The 18,473-nt window shown below is 37.4% G+C and overlaps 1 protein-coding gene across 3 annotated transcripts in view; it reads right to left on the reverse strand.

The window, feature by feature from the left end:
* Positions 1–18,473, reverse strand: part of LANCL1 (LanC like 1) — a 44,780-nt gene that overhangs the window by 18,751 nt on the left and 7,556 nt on the right. For all 3 annotated transcript variants that reach the window (XM_003254027.2, XM_003254026.2, XM_030802652.1), the window contains exon 4: positions 5,563–5,770. In XM_003254027.2, coding sequence (XP_003254075.1) covers positions 5,563–5,770 — 208 coding nt within the window. The remainder of the gene's footprint in view (positions 1–5,562; positions 5,771–18,473) is intronic.

The following is an 18,473-nucleotide window of genomic DNA, read 5'->3' on the forward strand; positions in this document are numbered from 1 at the left end:
AATGGAAAAACATTCCATGCTCATGGATAGGAAGAATCAATATTGTGAAAATGACCACACTGCCCAAAGTAATTTATAGATTCAATGCTATCCCCATTAAGCTACCACTGACTTTCTTCACAGAATTAGAAAAAACTACTTTAAATTTCATATGGAACCAAAAAAGAGCCTGCATCGCCAAAAGAATCCTAAGCAAAAAGAACAAGGCTGGATGCATCATGCTACCTGACTTCAAACTATATTACAAGGCTACAGTAACCAAAGTAGCATGGTACTGGTACCAAAACAGATATATAGACCAATAGAACAGAACAGAGGCCTCAGAAATAACACCACACATGTACAGCCATCTGATCTTTGACAAACCTGACAAAAATAAGCAATGGGGAAAGGATTCCCTACTTAATAAATGGTGCTGGGATAACTGGCCAGCCATATGCAGAAAACTGAAACTGGACCTCTTCCTTATACTTTATACAAAAATCAACTCAAGATGGATTAAAGACTTAAATGTAAGGCCTAAAACCATAAAAACACTAGAAGACAACCTAGGCAATACCATTCAGGACATAGGCATGTGCAAAGACTTCATGACTAAAACACCAAAAGCAATGGCAACAAAAGCCAAGATTGACAAATGGGATCTAATTAAACTAAAGAGCTTCTGCATATCAGAAGAAACTATCATCAGAGTGAACATGCAACCTACAGAATGGGAGAAAATTTTTGCAATCTATCCATCTGACAAAGGGCTAATATCCAGAATCTACAAATTTACAAGAAAAAAAGAAACATAACTCCATCAAAAAGTGGGCAAAGGATATGAACAGATACTTCTCAAAAGAAGACATTTATGTGGCCAACAAACATATGAAAAAAAGCTCATCATCACTGGTCATTAGAGAAATGCAAATCAAAACCACAATGCGATACCATCTCATGCCAGTTAGAATGGCCATCATTAAAAAGTCAGGAAACAACAGATGCTGGACAGGATGTGGAGAAATAGTAATGCTTTTACACTGTTGGTGGGAGTGTAAATTAGTTCAACCATTGTGGAAGACAGTGTGGCGATTCCTCAAGGATCTAGAACCAGAAATACCATTTGACCAGCAATTCCATTACCAATGGATTATAACTTATTCTACTATAAAGACAAATGCACACGTATGTTTATTGCAACACTGTTAACAATAGCAAGGACATGGAACCAACCCAAATGTCCATCAAAGATAGATTGGATAAAGAAAATGTAGCACATATACAACATGGAATACTATGCAGCCATAAAAAAGGATGAGTTCATGTCCTTTGCAGGAACACAGATGAAGCTAAAAGCCATCATTCTCAGCAAACTAACACAAGAACAGAAAACCAAACACCGCATGTTCTCACTTATTAAGTGGGAGCTGAACAATGAGAACACATGGACATGGGGAGGGGAACATCACACACCGGGGCCTGTCAGGGGGTGGGGGACTAGGGGAGGGATAGCATTAGGAGAAATACTTAATGTAGATGACAGGCTGATTGGTGCAGCAAACCACCATGGCACCTGTATACCTGTGTAACAAACCTGCGTGTTCTACACATGCACCCCGGAACTTAAAGTATGATAACAAAAAAGGAAAGTAGAAGCATAAGCAATGATTTTTACAAGCCATAATAATAGGTAACATTTATAAGCACTTCTTCAGTTTAGGTGCCATAATTTATGCTAAATGATTTCCATCAATTATCTCAAATCAATAATCTGTACAACATTCCTTATCCCTATTTTACAGATGACAGACTGAGGTTTAGAGTAATTTACCCAAGATCACACAGTAGGGAGTGCAGCTGGAATTCCAAAGCTCCCATAGCACTCACAGCCCCACACTGGCTATATAGGCTCCAGGCTTCCTTCTCCAGAACCTACTAAATGGCCTTTTAAAAATTCCTTTTCTGAGATAAAAAAGAAATGCGGTATATACATACAATGGAATATTATTCAGTCATTGAAAGGGACGAAGTTTTGATACATTCTATAACGTAGATAAACCTTGAAGACACTATGCTAAATGGAGTAAGCCAGACACAAAAGAACAAATGTATAATTCCACTTATATAAAATATCTAAAATAAGCAAGTTCATAGAAAAAGTAGAATATAGATTACCAGGGGATGACAGTATGGGGCATGGGGAATTACTTTTTAATGGGTACAGAGTTTCTGTTGGAGTAATAAAACATTTTTTGAAAATAAATAGTGCTGATGGTTGTACAAAACTGAATATAATTAATGCTAATGAATTGTACATTTAAAAATGGTTAAATTGCAAATTTTATGTTATGTATATTTTACCACAATAAATATTTTTAAATCCCTTTTCTTATTAAAAAAAAAAAAAAAGATGTCCATTACTGACTTGTCACACTACAAGAAGGGAGGTTATACATTTCTGGACCAGGAAGCTAGAGGGATTCATCATTCTAAGTACTGGCCCCAAAGCACTATATATGTCAGGTTAGCCATCTAATTGGGAACAGGCAACACACACTATTCATGTTGTGGCACCGATGTGTAGAAGTGGGTGGGATGAAAACAGATCTGACATGTATCAGGCAGTAGAACAAATTAGTGCAATGTATTGTCCTCCCCTCCACCCCCGAGCCATTTGTAGGACAGTTTGAACATGAACATACACACACACCCTCCTTTTGGGGAGTTACAGATCCCTTTAAGAAAAGCACAAATGCTCTCTCCTTGCTGAATATAATTTGGGGGTTTTATACACTTCCAGAAACCCTAAGATTCTCAGAGGCCCAAGGTTAAGAATATTTCCTTGGGGCCGGGCGCGGTGGCTCACGCTTGTAATCCCAGCACTTTGGGAGGCCGAGGCGGGCGGATCACGAGGTCAGGAGATCGAGACCACAGTGAAACCCCATCTCTACTAAAAAAAAAAAAATACAAAAAATTAGCCGGACGTGGTGGCGGGCGCCTGTAGTCCCAGCTACTTGGAGAGGCTGAGGCAGGAGAATGGCGTGAACCCGGGAGGCGGAGCTTGCAGTGAGCCGAGATTGCGCCATCGCACTCCCGCCTGGGCGACAGAGCGAGACTCCGTCTCAAAAAAAAAAAAAAAAAAAAAAAAAAAAAAAGAATATTTCCTTGGATTTCAATTTCTTTAAGGATTAGACTTTTGATGATCTCAAAGGACTGTTTGGTCTCTAAAACTTAAAAATTATGCTTTTGAAAGAACATTACATTAAGAAAATGTAGAAAAAGCAAGCTAGCTAGAACGTGATGTTGGCAATGAAGCACAACAAAGGCAGTACACAGAGAATGTTGAGTGTGGGATCTCAAAAGGTCTGTAAAATGAGAAAAAAGGTTTAGTAAAAAGTTAAAGGTTTACTAAATAACTGATATTAAATAATTTTGGATTTCTTGAAATTAAGTCAAATTTCTAGAGTTTTCCTTTGAAAAGACAAAGCAAACTCCGTAACTTACAAATCATTCCAAGTCATTCTTTTTCTGTTTTGTATAAAATAAAAAATCTGAAAAAATCAAAGCTATAGCTACAAATAGTGTATTTTCCTATTATACTCACATACTATATTTTTAACCTTAACAAGCCTACTGGCTATAAGTACTGTCGAAATGTCAAAATTTAAAAAGGTAAATGACAAAAACACCTTTAGTACCAATATACCAAAAACAACAAAAATCTTAGCATACTCTTACAAGCATTTTAATTTTAATACACTAATATTGATATTGTACCATTTCCCAAAGAGTGTGTTAGAATAGGCCCTCAAGATTTCATGAAGAAGAGGGTCGTATAGGTGAGTTAACATTGGCAAGTGCTGCTCCCTAGAGTTGCTGTGTTGTCCCCAGGTATACAAGCTACAGAAGACTCTAAGCAGCCGGTAAAGACACATATTTCATTTTGTTTAATTAGCGCTTTGATACAAATTCCCATCTGTTTAAATCTATGAATCTTGGTCTCATTGAACACATTAACATTTCTCACATATCAAACTATTAAAATGTGGCTGCACATATTTTGGAAAGGCTGGCATTATATATAGAATATTGGGAGCACTACAATTTATCTGATGGTACTTAACAGTGATTCACTGAGTGAGAGTATCTTGTGGACCTCTAAAGCAGTTGTTCGCTGATGGCTTTAAACATCAGCTATGTAAAAAAAATTAAAAGGTAGTCTCTGTGTTTCAAATTTAGGTGAGTATGGAACAGTTTTTGTATTGGCAAGTCTTATGCAAGTCAGCTACTATGGAAGGAACACACTTTAATTAAACTTTGGGGGAAATCACTGTTTTGTTTCATCTTTCATTTTGGTCGAGGTTGGTGACAGGTTTTATATCAAAATCTTCTCAGCTCTGGAATGGAATGTTCAGTTTTTTTCCTCTAGATGCACTAATTAATGTGTTTTTAAAGTTATACTATGTAATGTCTGGCCCCTAAGAAATGTAGCATAGGCATGTATTTAAAAAAAAGTGTTTTGAAGTATATGTTAATTCAGAAAATGATCCAATATAATGATTCCCAAATCATTTTGGGTGGAGCAAAAGACTCCCACCCCTTCTTTTTGTTACAATTTCCAGTGGAAAAAGTTAGTTACAATAAGAAAATATCACTGTATGGGAAAAAATTGGGAGAGAAGGGAGATATGCATACACACACACACACACACACACACACACACACACACACGCCTAAACAATAGGGGTATAAATCATTCCTTTTTTGAATACAGCACTATCATATTTTAAAAAGTCCAAAAAGCCTGTTGTTGAAATATACACCAGCGAACAGTATAAGATTAGCCAACTGATCCTAGACAAACTAAATTGGTGATGGTAATGCCATCCTAACAGTAATCTATAAGAAAGAATAGTGGGAATCAAACACCATGGTCAACTAAGGGACAGACACTGGTTAAAACGTTGTTTGGGGTGTTAGCACGCGCAGTGGGAGCCTAAGAGCGATGCATGCAGAGTCGCATGGCAGCCAGGGTTCTTAGAACTCCGAAAGAGTGCTTAATAAACTCTGGTAAGGCAACAATTATAGTCTATTAGTACAAACATTTAATAATTCTTCATAATTGACCAGCTTCTAGTGGACCACCATAATTTATACCAAAATGAAAATCAGGATGTGCATGTCATTGCCTCTAAGAAAGGCTGTTTTGAATCAGTCTGTGGTCCCTTAGAAGGACTCTCCCAGCCCACCTGTAGGAACTGAACCGCATTTCCTTGAATTACAGATCTTGGATAGCACTTTGGATTAGTCATCATATGTTAAGGCTTTTGATCTCGTTTACATTGTTGAACTGATATTTAATCTGGAACATGACAGTGTCTTTTATCTTGCACTAAAATAGGGATTATAATCATTGTTCCTTAACTACAACACAGGAATAATATGAGAATTGATCAAATGACAGCAGTGAGATTTATCTGCTAAGAGAAAAGGAAACTCACTAGAATGTTCTTTTGTTAACACATGCAGAATTAATACATAATGATGTCTAGAAAATAATCCTCATATAGAAACGATTACCGTGTGATGCAATCTTCTGCCTGCTTCTCATTGTTCATCTGGTGATACAGCACAGCGGCCACTGCCAGGGGGCCTGCATCCCCGCAAAGGAAGGTGATGGAACGCTTGGTTAAGCAGTTCAGACTTTGCTTTACATAGCCATGTGCTAACTGTAGGTAGGCAGGGTCCCCAAATACATCATAAAGATGTAAGTAAAGCACAGCAATACCTGAAAAATAAAAAGAAAACAATGTAAAGATGAGGAAAGGCAGTTATTTTATTACTTTTGGCATGGTGTCTACTCAGCAGCGATTTTTGATAACCGATAGCAAATATATTAATGATCTGGAAGTTTGGGTGACTTTAATTCTAGGTTCAGCTCTATTAGTAACCAACTCTACAAACCAGCATAAGCCAACCACTTACTTGTCCTCAGTTTCCTCATTATGACAACTCTATTAATAATAAGGTCTCTAAGGCTCTGGCCAATAAAGAGACACACAGCCTATTATTAGTCTTTGTTGTACTCTAGTTATTGTGTTAATGTATTCTTCTTGATGGCAAAATGATGTGTCATTAAACTAGGGTTCCAAATAAATGTAATCAATTTACCAATAATTATTTAATAAGAAATGGTTTGTTGTGAACTAAAGAAATTCAAAGACTAGGGAATGAAAACTTCAATTTTTCTTTACATAAAAGTTTGTTTTGTGTGTGTGTGTGTGTGTGTTTTCGTGAAAAGGTAGTTAATGTAATCAAATCCCCTGCCCCAGTATCCTTCCAGGCAGGGATTATAAGAAAGTTATTTGATAGCTGAGAAAAAATATTCAACCGCTCGATTATTTTCACTGTCGAGGACCCCCCTACTTTGGTAACTGTAATGTAAAAGCCACCAATGACTTTTGCCTTGGGCTTTACTCGATCAGTTTCTTACCCTACTCTTGAAGCCTGAAATATGTAATAGAGGCATTGTCTGCATGTCCTTATTTCAAATGCCTGTCACAGTGGAAAGAGCCCTCCCTCTGAAGCCAACTGGTCTCAGGGCAGACTCAAAGATGTGGAGTGGGAAGCCTGCCTGCCTGCCTGCCTGCCTGCCTGCAGCATTTCCAGAAACCCATTTTTTCCCTTGAAGTACATTTTCCATCTCATTTGCCATTTTTAGAAGACACAGAACCTCTGTTTAAATTTAAATTAATAGAGCCAATCTTCACGGATTTCAATGCAGTAAAAATGCTGTCTGCAAAATTACTTTCCCTGTACTGAGGACAATTTTAAATTCAGATAGTTTTCTCATTTTGCATGGGTAATCTCCAAAGCTTTGTGCTACAGACAATTCAATTTCACATGTATATTAAGGCCAAATTCTCATTTCCTGCCAAAGTTAATAACCTTGACTGCTCTTTCAAAGTGGCTTGGTGTTAGTAATCCCACAAGCTGATGATCAGATGCACCAACGCTTAAGGTTTGTAGATAAGTGTACAAAACCTTGTGTGTAGGTAAGAAAAAAAAAATCCCCTTTTCACAAATGATTGATGTCAAGAGCTTCTTCTAAAATTAGGTCCTTAATAGGCTTCATCTCCATCCATATCATGCATCTGCAGGTGATCCATTTAAACTGTTACCCTTTCATTTTGCCCTCCTATTCCCATTGCTGCCTGAACTCTCCTAATTAAGTTATGTAAGCACCAAAGCCAGATAATGACAAGATGGAGATCTGAGAAAATAAAAAGTGATTAAACACAAGCCCAATGATTGTTTTTCTTTCAGATCTTTATCTCTCATTAGCAACAATTCCTCTTGGCTTAACAATCTAACAAACAAAACCTATTAAGGCTTGCAATTGTAAGATTTGGTGTATTTCTCATGAAAAACAGGTAATCATTTCTCAAGTCTCACAAGAGTACATTTGGATTAAAACTTTCTTTTTGACAGGCAGAGAATTATCTTTCTAGTTTCTGGGATTCCACAACCTCATGTTCCAGTTCTCCCCTACCTCTCATGTGGGCCTCTGGGTCTGTGGATTTTGATAAGCAATCTGCAGACGATAGTTTACTGTGTCTACATTCCCTGTCACAGAACATCCATGGAGGAAAAGGACTTTAAGTGGTGAGTGCTGCTGCCAATTAGAAAAAGTTTCCTGCACATGCTTATTATAAATCAGGTCAGGAAAATAAGACAAAATGTATTATGTCACAGACATTTAATACTGGCGATTTATTTCCTTTTCTACCTTCTTCCTGGCTGGAATGCAGATGTGATGGTGCAGCTAGAGCAGTCATGGTCTAAGGACCATGAGTTGGAAGCTCTGTGCTGAGGGTGGTAAAGTTTCAAAGATCAAAGCCACCTAGATCCTGGAGGACTGTGAAGCTGCCACACCAGTCCATGGATTGCCTACTTACACAAGAGAAAAATAAACTTTGGTTCTGTTAAGGCCACTGTTATTTTAGATGTACTTCCATGTCCTGGTAGGCCTAATCCTAAAGAAGACAGCTCTTCTCAAAGCTAGAGAAGCAGGCAGAAGCGAGATTACACAGGGTCTAGCAGGCCAGTTAGGATTTGGAGTTTCATTTGAAATGAACCCATTTTAAGCGTGGGAAGAATATACTTAGACTTGTTTTGTTAAAAGTTCACCATAACTGCACTGTAAGGTTTGCAAGGGAGTATATGAAACAGTGGATGCAGGAGGAGCAGTTAGGAGGATGCTTCAGGAGTAGGAGAGACACACAGGATGGGTGGTGCAATACAGATGTTGTCAGAATGAACTGGAAAGATACCTGTCTAGAAAGTAAAATCAGCAGAACCTGGTGGGGGATGGCGGAGAAGATGTCAAAATGCTTCCTGATGACTAACTTCAACAGCTAAATGGGCAATGGTGCCATCCACTGAGGTGGCAAACCCCTCTGTTGGAGAATCAGGTTTGGGAGGAAGGAGGACAGTTGTATCCATTAATAAATTCATCCCCAAATATGATTCTATTCTCTGAAGGACATTTAATGAGAAAAAAATATTTCTACTGACTTCTAACATAACAGCCAAAACTGTTCGAGTTTTGACAAAGAATGATATAGGCAGTTTCATCTTTTTAGTATTTCATCTTTTTATCAAAGAATATGCATCTACTTTAAAATGTGACAAAAGCCAATTTTAGCCAAGTGTATTCTTGGGCTTAAATTTGAATATCACATTATATTTCCTTTTGTGCTGTCTGCTAAGCAAAAAATAGAGTGGAGACATGCTTCCTTCCCTTCATCTTCTCTTCTAGACCAGAAAACACTTGAATGAGATTTAAATTTTGATTGAATTTAATTGTAAAAATCTGCTCTAAACTGATCTAGAGTTTAGAATTATTTTATATTTAATAAATGGTGTTACTGAATGTCATATTCATAAGTATTAATATTCTGTATATCCACATGCAGAAGAATGAAATTTGAACCTCATTTCACACTATATACAAAAGTCAACTCAAAATGGACTAAAGACTTAGACTTAAGACCAGAAACTGTAAAACAACTAGAAGAAAACATAGAAGAAAATCTACACATCCAGAGGTGTAGTACTTTGAATTACTACTCCTGCAAACTGTCTGGTTCATCTACAAGTGCAGTGTCCAATATGATACCCTCTAACCATAAATGTCTACAGAAATATAAGTTAATTAAAAGTAAACACAATTTAAAATTCAATCTTAGTCACGCTAGCCACATTTAGAATGTTCAATAGCCACATGTGGCTAGTGGCTGTCGCGATGGAAATAACATTTCCATTACTGCAGAACATTCCAAGGAGAGTACTGCTCTGAAGACCAGGAATAGATATCATTCCGTACAAGAAGTTCAGGAAGTCTGGTACTGCCTGTCAGTTTACCCTAAGAACTTCTTGGTCTTGAAATGTTGATAACTATTAAAAAACAAAACAAAACAAAACAAACAAACAAAAAACATGCCGTGAGGACCAAATAAAATTCTGTTGTAATAGGAATCAGTCCTGGCTTCAGCATGAAAGCTGTGAACTAGATTTTTTTTTTTTTCCTGTAGCTACTACCCTGGGATGGGAGGGTAAATTATTTAGGGATACTTCTAAATCTGCAATTTCCTTACTCAGCAACTTATGCCAAATAGTACTATGAATACAGCCAGCTGTTGAGAAGTAATTAATACTAAGCCTTTGAATTTCTGAGGGATCATTAGTCCTATTCATTTTGGCCAATCAAGACCTTGCTGTGTCTCATATGCATATGGAGATAAAAATCTCCACAGATACATGAATCTCTCAAAATACTTTTCTGCGATTTTGCATTCTACAGATTATTCCTCAACATTTTTCATTTGTTTTATGACCAGCTTACAGTGATGTAAAAAGCTTTGTGCCATGGTACTTCAGCTCTGCGAGGCATTTTCGTGCAGTTCAAGAGCATTTAAAGACTCCCTTCATGTACTCTGGTAGGGAAAATCATGTTCAGATTTTAGATCTACAAGGCTCACTGGAGGTGCTTAACTAACACTCATTAGTTTAGAATGATATGGAGACAGGAACTTCCCAAAGGAGGGGCTTGGGTGTTCCAATCTAAGTTCAAATACATTTTTCCCTACTTGAAACTTTAATGGCTCATCAATTATGTTTTCTTCTTTTCAGATTTATGAAAAAATAAGAAGTGAAAGTATTCTCTGACTGCAAGTATGACCATCTGTCTTTCTATATCAGGTTGATAATTTCTAATATGTTCCTTTGTAATTGTTTCTCAATTTTGTGCTGAATGTTGACCATGTGCATTTCCATTTCTTCAACAAAATCACATTTGTCTTTAGAGCACTGTTGTTACTATGCACAGCACTCTCCCCATGCCTGAACTGTAAACAATCCACTGAGTAGGACATCTGCCCAGCTGTCTGACTAAAGCTGAGCACTGTGGGTTGTGGCTTTCAAATACTCCAGTGCTTTTACAGGTGATCTGGGGAGGAAACTAGTCATGACTCCACACCTTTAATTTAATAATATTGCCCCAAACAAATGAGTAAAACAGAATAAAGAAGGCAAATAAGTACTCTGAAGACGTGTCTTTTCTTTTCTTCTTTATTTCAGGGCTGACTGTCCAATAGAAAAAAAAAGATGAAAAAAACAAAACAAAAAAACAGGGAAACATTGTTCTCTTTTCCTTCCCCCAGTGCCCTGCAGCCCACCAACTATGAACTGGGCACTGTGCTAAGTGTTGATGTTACTGGAATGAAAATGACAAACATAGCCTTCTTGGTGTTGGCTGTAAAAGTCAGATTGTTTAGATATGTCTTCTTTCCTTCCTACTTTTTTCTGATCTGTGTCACACTCTCATCCTACCCTGGTTCACCCAAGCCCAATGGTGGTGTCTAAACTCTACAATTGCATTCATCTATATAGTGGCCATTGTGAAGTGCTCTAATGAATCCAGCGTAAATCCATGCCCATAGCTCTTTCTACTTGTCCTAACACCTCTGGCTGGGTGGGATAGGTGCATCTAATGAAGGTGAAGGACACTTGGCCAGGGCTCAAATTAAACACTGAAATGCTGGCTCTGATGAAGAGCTACTTACAAAGAGATCAAATTGCAAAGAGAAGACACCTGGCCAGAGTGCCGCCTTTCAAGTAAGTCTGGTGTCAGCAGTAACTAACACCCACATGCGAAATCTGCAGTTCAAAGGCTATACATTTGGTAGATCAGAGGAACAGCATCTTGAAACACTATAATGACTTGCATTCAGAGTGCAAGTTAATATTACTCTAGGGATTATGCTACATATCCTCTTGTTTAAAATGTTATCTAATATTTGAAAAGAGGAAATACATGCCAATTTTAGCCTCATTAACTTTGTGAGTCGGTTACAGAAGACTGGGTCATGTCTTTCAGAACTAAAGTCCCTAGAGTTCTGTATGTATTTTTTTTTTTAAGTGTGAACTGATCATCATTTCCCCTAAGAATCATCATAGTTAAGAGTGGGAAAAAAAATGAAATAAGGGCTGGCATTTTCCCTTATTGTCACTTAAAGACAGTAGTGAGATCAGCCATCCCTTGGGTTTACTTTTCTACTACGTTATCTGCAAGGGAAGGAATCTTTTTGATTAAATATTTATTTATAACACAAGAACGCTTGATCTGCTCATTTAATCCTTTATAACAACAATTCCTTACCAGTGTTTTGTGGTTTCCATTTTATAAAGCACTTTAGAATGTTCTCCCCGCTAGCACCTACAGTCTACCTGGATCAAAACCCAGACCAGCTCCATGGCAGGTAGCATTATGTTCTCTGGTGAGTCCCCAGCGATCTCTGGACACCACTTGGAAGCACTCAGTAGCTGACCAGTGGATTTGATCATAAGGGGCCTCCAGGCTTGCTATTTTTCTGTACTGTCTGCTGCTATGTGTAGAGTCATATATAACAACTCTTAATGGGGTTCCTAAATAACTAAAATGTGTCCCCTGCTACACAAGCCATTAGCACATAATTCCTGTAAGTCTACTGGGAAAAGATTAAGGCTAAAAATGAACAACTCAATGCTTATTGCAGGCATATGTTGTACATCAATATCATGATGCATTACGCTCCCATGTACTAAATTTTACAAAGGAGAATTTTGGTAAAAAGAACTGAGGCTGTTCATTCAAAATATCACTTATTAACAGCTGCAAGAGCTACCAATTGATTTCAGACTATGGATGATAATTCACTTGAGAAGATCTTTAAGTCTTTTCGAAAACAAGCAATTATGAGGAAAAGCTTCTGTCTCGGCCCAATTAATTTTCTATCCTGAAACCATGCTGAATATATTAATACAAGATTAGGAAGGGGAAAAACACCTTCTATAGAAAAACACTGGAGATTTTTTCATTTTTCTAGTTGCAAATGCCCGTAAGTCTTCTCAGGGTTTATATCCAATTCTAAGTAACTTTTTAAATAGTAATTACTCTTGCCTAATAAGCCTTGTTTCCTTCTTACTTTCCAAATTCCTTTCATGCTTTATCAGGGCTTACTCTGACTCATTTCTTTTAATAAAACACTTAAATCTGACTAGTCATTAGCCATTTCTATGAAGTTTGTATGGAATGAGTATCATGTCATTGTTCAAACTACTCCATCTTATAGCTTATGAATAAACCTTCACTTATAAAGTGTACAGAATAAACTCATATGTAGAGGCTGAGAGTAAACACACACATACACACACGCTCATAGGGTAAAGAGCAGGACTCAAGAGTCAGGGTTGTTGTTTGAGTTGAACCCTAACATTGTCACTAGCTGTATAACCTTGAATGAAGTACTCAGCCTTCCTTTGCTTCATTTTTCTCATCTGTGAAATGGGGATATGAATGGTATTCTGGCCATAAAGTTTTTTTTTTTTGGAGACAGCCTCCCTTTGTTGCTCAGGCTGGAGTACAGTGGCACGATTTTGGCTCACTGCAACCTCTGCCTCCTGGATTCAAGCGATTCTCCTGCTTCAGCCTCCTGAGTAGCTGGGATTACAAGCACCCACCACCAGGCCTGGCTATATAAAGTTTTTCTGAGGTTTAGGTTAGTGAATTAATGCAACACACTTAAAATGGTGCCTGGCATAAACCAGTAGTTATTGGTGTACGTGCCTGCACCCTGTCTTGTCATCCAGATGTTAACTGCAGTAACATTTTATCAACAGGAAGAGTGTTTTAATCTTACTCCTATCCTCCAACAGTCAAATGATCATAAAACTGCATACTGATGATCTTTATTCCCTTGGGAACCAACATTCAGTCAATCTATTTTATTATTCTTTTTTTGAACATTATAGAAGTAATTTGTTAAGTCTAAATTACTGTCTGAAAAATTGATTAATCATAACATCTCATTCCTGAATGAGCATGAGAGAGACCAGAGGGATTTATGGTAATAACTGCCTCTTTTGACAATATGAGACAGCTACAGGGTTTTTAAAATTCTTCCCTCCTTTCTTTCCCAGGGTCAGGGCATTTTTACCTCTGCTGTGAATAAAAAAGGTAAAAGTCAGGGATACAGCTTGTAAAATTGCACTATGACAACTCACAGGTGTAAATATGTAGGCTTCAGTGGAAATGACGTTTGAGTTCTATTAAAAGTTCATGTTAACCAATCTCTTCACTATTTCATACCCTCTGCTTCAATTTTAAAATAAAAGCCAAGATGATTTCAGTTGTAAAACAGTTTGTAAAGTAAGTGTAAAGTACTTTCTTAAGCAATTATTTGCTTCTTTTACATTTCTATTTAAACTTGTACATATCACCATTACCAACAAAGCATTTTGTATATATGAATTATTTGGAATAATCCTATTCTAAATCCTAATCTTATCTGAACTAGCATTATCAGACCATCTACCTACTACTGGGGAATAAAACAATAAAATAAAAATGTAGAGTCCTAACTAATTGTAATAATCATTTTACTAAGCATGTTTAACACTCAGAAGTACTTTAGCAGAATTCTAATAAGTACCTTCTATTAGTTTTAATTTTTGTTGAAAAGATAGATGGGGAAAAAAAGGAGTCAGTTTTTCAATTCCAAGTGCAGTGGGCTCTTAAACAACATGGGTTTGAACTGCATGGGTCTACTTGTATACAGATTTAAAAAATATATATATAGTGGAAACTTTTTTGGGCATTTGTCGACAATCTGAAAAAACTTGCAGATGAACTGTGTAGACCAGAAATATCAAAAAAATTGTGTCATGAATGCACAAAATATACGTAGTTACTAGTCTATTTTATCACTAGGATAAAATATACACAAATCTATTATAAAAAGCTAAAATTTATCAAAACTTATGCATACAGACTGTACATAGTGCCACCTGCAGTCAAGAGAAATGTCAACAAATGTAAAGATGAAATATTAAATAACTTCGTAAATTAACTCTAGTGCATACTGTAGTACAGCAATAACTTCTTAGCCACCTCCTGTTGCTGATGTGAAATCAAGTGTTGCTCCACTTAAAATAACATGTGATGTGAATTATCTCTGCTTGAGATCATTGTCTCTCCAGTAAATTACATATCACAGTAAAGAGTAATCTCTTCTGATTCTTGCATATTTTTAATTGTTTTTAGTGCAATATTGTAAACCTTGAATAACACCATGGGACACACATAAAGTGCCACTAGTGATGCTGAAAGTGCTTCCACGAAGCAGAAAAAAGTCGTGACATTACACAAAACACCTGAACTGCTTGATATAATGTAACCATAGATTGAGGTCTGCAGCTGCAGTTGCCTGCCATTTTAAGATAAATGAATCCAGCATAAGGACCACTGTAAAGAATGAAAAGGAAATTCATGAAGCCATCACTGCAGTTACAGCAGCAGGCATAAAAACCTTGCATTTTTAGTGAAACTGTAGTACATATTGAAAATGTAGCCTTTATGTTGGTGCAGGACTCTAAAATGATTCAAGAAAATGTGAAGTCAATATACGGCAACTAGAAGCAAGACGATCTAAAGCTGTATAATTTAATGCCAGCAAGGGTTGGTTTGATAATTATAGGAAGAGGTTTGGCTTAAAAAAATGTCAAGATAACAGAAGCAGCAGCTTCTGCCAATCAACAGGCGGCAGACTAGTTCCCAGGTACGATGAAGAAAAATTGAGGAGAAAGGATATCTGCCTGAAAAGGTTTTGAACCCCATTCTGGGGGGGGAAAAGCCACAAAGGACATGCATTAGTAAGGAAGAGAAATGACCACCAGGATTTAAGGCAAGAAGGAATAGACTAACTCTACTGTTTTATGCAAATGCAGTAGGGTTTATCATCAGGACTACCCTTATTTATAAAGCTGCCAACCCCTGGGTCTTGAAGAGAAAAGATGAGCACCAGCTGCCAATCTTTTGGTTGTACAGGAAAGCCTGGAAAACAAGAACGCTTTTTAATGGTTTGGTTCCACCAGTGCTTTCTCCTTGATGTAGGGAAATATCTTGCCAGCAGGGACTGCCTGTTAAAGTTTTTTCAATAGTGCACAATGCCCCTAGCTATGCAGAACCCAACAGTTCAACACTGAAGGCATCAAAGTGGTCTACTTGCCCCCAACAGGTCTCTAATTCAGCCTCTACATCAGGGGGTCATAAGGACCTCTCAGGCTCATTATAAATAGTACTTTACGGAACGGATTGTCAATGCTATGGAGTACCCTGTGGAGATAAAAGTGACTCCATCTTGTAGGCTAATCCTCTACGCTGACTTCTGATTAGCCCTGGCCACGTGAATGCCTCCTGGTTTTTACTTTATTTACTGCCCCTAGTATAAGAACAAAGGAACCTTGGTGCTAATGCACAAATTATAGGCTATGATACACGTAGTAGTCTTGCCTGTTTTTGAGGGTTGCCTTTCCCTATGGTATGTAAGCCCTGGGTCTCCGGAGTAGCAGTGTTGAGATCTTCCTGCCTTGTAGCTGACCAAGACCGTGCTTGTGTCTCTAAGTTCTCCAATAAAACGGCCTTTACTGACAAATTGGATTTTCTGCCTCCTTCTTTGATTTTTCAGCTACTTCAGCATTTGGGGGTCCCTTTGCATATGTGACCCTTTCACGGAACAAACCAAATAGAGAACATCATGAAAGTCTAGAAGAATTACACCACTGAGATGCCATCCTTGATACAGTAAAGCCACAAAAACCATCAAGGCTGAAACAATAAATTCCTGCTGGAGAAAACTGGGTTCAGATAGTGTGCATGACTTCACAGGCACCAATCAAGGAGATCATGAGAGAGATGTGGATATGGCAAAAAAAAACAAGTGGTGGAGATGGGGATGAGGGATTTCAAGATATGAATCTTGGAGAAATTCAAGAGCTAATAGACGCCACACCAGAGGAATTAATAGAAAGCAACTTGATGAAGATGAGTTCTGATGAACCAGTGCTAGAGGATGAGGAAGATATAGAAGAAGCAGTGCCAGAAAACGAATTGACGTTAGACAGTCTGGCAAAAGGGTTTTGATTATTCAATACTGCTTTTTACTTCATTTCTGACATGGATTCGTATATGGTATGGGCACTGACACTAAAGCAAATGGTGGAAGAATTGCCAACGTACAGATATTTTTAGAGAAATGAAAAAGCAAAAACGTCCGACAGAAATTATGATGTATTTTTGCAAAGTTACACTGAGTTTTCCTGCCTTTCCTGCCTTCCCTTCCACCTCCCTTCACTTCTTCTGCCTCTGCCACCCATGAGAGCAAGACCAATTCTTTCTTTTCCTCCTCTTCCTCAGCCTACTTAATGTGAACACGAGGATGAAGACCTTTATAATGATCCACTTCCACTCAATGAACAGTAAATATATTTTCCCTTCCTTGTGATTTTAACATTTTCTTTTTTCTACCTTATTGTAAAAATATAGTACATATTAAATGTAACACACCAAATATGTGTTAATCAACTATTTATGTTATCAGTAAGGCTTGCTCAACAGCAAGCTATTAGTAGTTAAGTTTTGGGGGAGACGAAAGTTATACATAAACTTTTGAGAGTGTCAATGGGCATGTGCCCTTAAACTGCACATTGTTAAGGGTCAACTTTACACATCTAACATTAAACACACGAATGTGTCATCTCTTCACTAGAACCCTTTCATTTTCAAGATCAACTGAGCAACTAAGACAAATCTAGACACACCATGAATGAGGTATTAAGAAGTTGGGCAGCCCAGTTTTGTAGCTTTCTTTAGAGTCATGAAGTATAAACAAAGACATACAATTATGGGGTTTAGTTTGAATTAGTGCATGGTACAAATTAGAAACTTTGTAATTTTGCAACAGAAAATAAGAGTTTGGGAGAAAGCAGAAAAGAATGGCAAGTAACTAATAAAGCTACAAAAATAGTAATGTTTTACAGTATTAAGTTTAGAATCAATCGCTAGTCCCTTCTAGATTTAAGTTACACTTAGCTCTAGGAAAATTATGATTTGGCATTCCTATAATACTTCCTTTCTGTGGCAGGCTTTACGCAAAGACTTACTGAATGAAAAAAAAAAAAGTAAAGGTGTTTTGAACCAAAATCCAAATCAATCTCCTTGGAAACAAAGAACAGACAAAATATTGCTTGGAAAATTTCAAAATATTTTATAGACACTGGTAAATTTATCCCCCAAAAAGTGAACAGAAGAGATCCTTTAGCAGACATAAAAATTGAGGCTCACTGTCCAAATGCCTTGTGCAAAACATAGGAGTCAAGAAAAAAATCATTTTTCTTGTTATATAGAAGTTATAGCAGAGATTACTAGGTCTTATCCCAAAGTTCACTCTCCTCTTCCTCCATTAACAGAACCCAAGCTAAAAGACTGCATTTACTACCCTTCCTTGCTAACAAGAGTGACTATGTGACTATGTTCTGGCCAATGCAAAGTAAGCACAACTGAAATGTTGAGTGCGACTTCCAAGAAGGCTTTTTAAAGGGAGAGCATGCATTAATGCATTCTTCTTTGCCTCTTCTTCCCTCCAGCAGCCTGAAAAGCTGATGTAATGACTGGATCTTCAGCAGCCATCTTGAGCAAGAGGTAGAAGCTAGAGGCTGAGGAATGATGGAGCAGAAAGAAAGGAGCTGGGGTTCCTATTTACATCCTGAAGCTACACTATCAGGCCTGGACTGACCAACTCTTTCTGGCCTTCTTTTACGAGAGAAAAATGCAGTTATTTAAACCACTATACTTCTGTTTTCTTTTTTGGGGTATAGATAACTGAACCTAATCCTGTCCCAAATCCTGATCCTATCTAACCAGTGTTAGCTATCAGCCCATACTTACACTGGAGAATGACGTTTAACAAAATAAGATGCTAAAGTTCTAACTAATTGTAAAAATCATGCAGTTTTCTCATGCTGAACAAAGTTAAAGAAATATAATGTGTGTTTCCTAAAGAGTGTCATTTTTTGGAAAGATAACATGGGGCACAAAGTACCATAAAAATCTA

Source organism: Nomascus leucogenys, chromosome 22a (assembly GCF_006542625.1).
Source record: "Nomascus leucogenys isolate Asia chromosome 22a, Asia_NLE_v1, whole genome shotgun sequence".
NCBI classification, from domain to species: Eukaryota; Metazoa; Chordata; class Mammalia; order Primates; family Hylobatidae; genus Nomascus; species Nomascus leucogenys.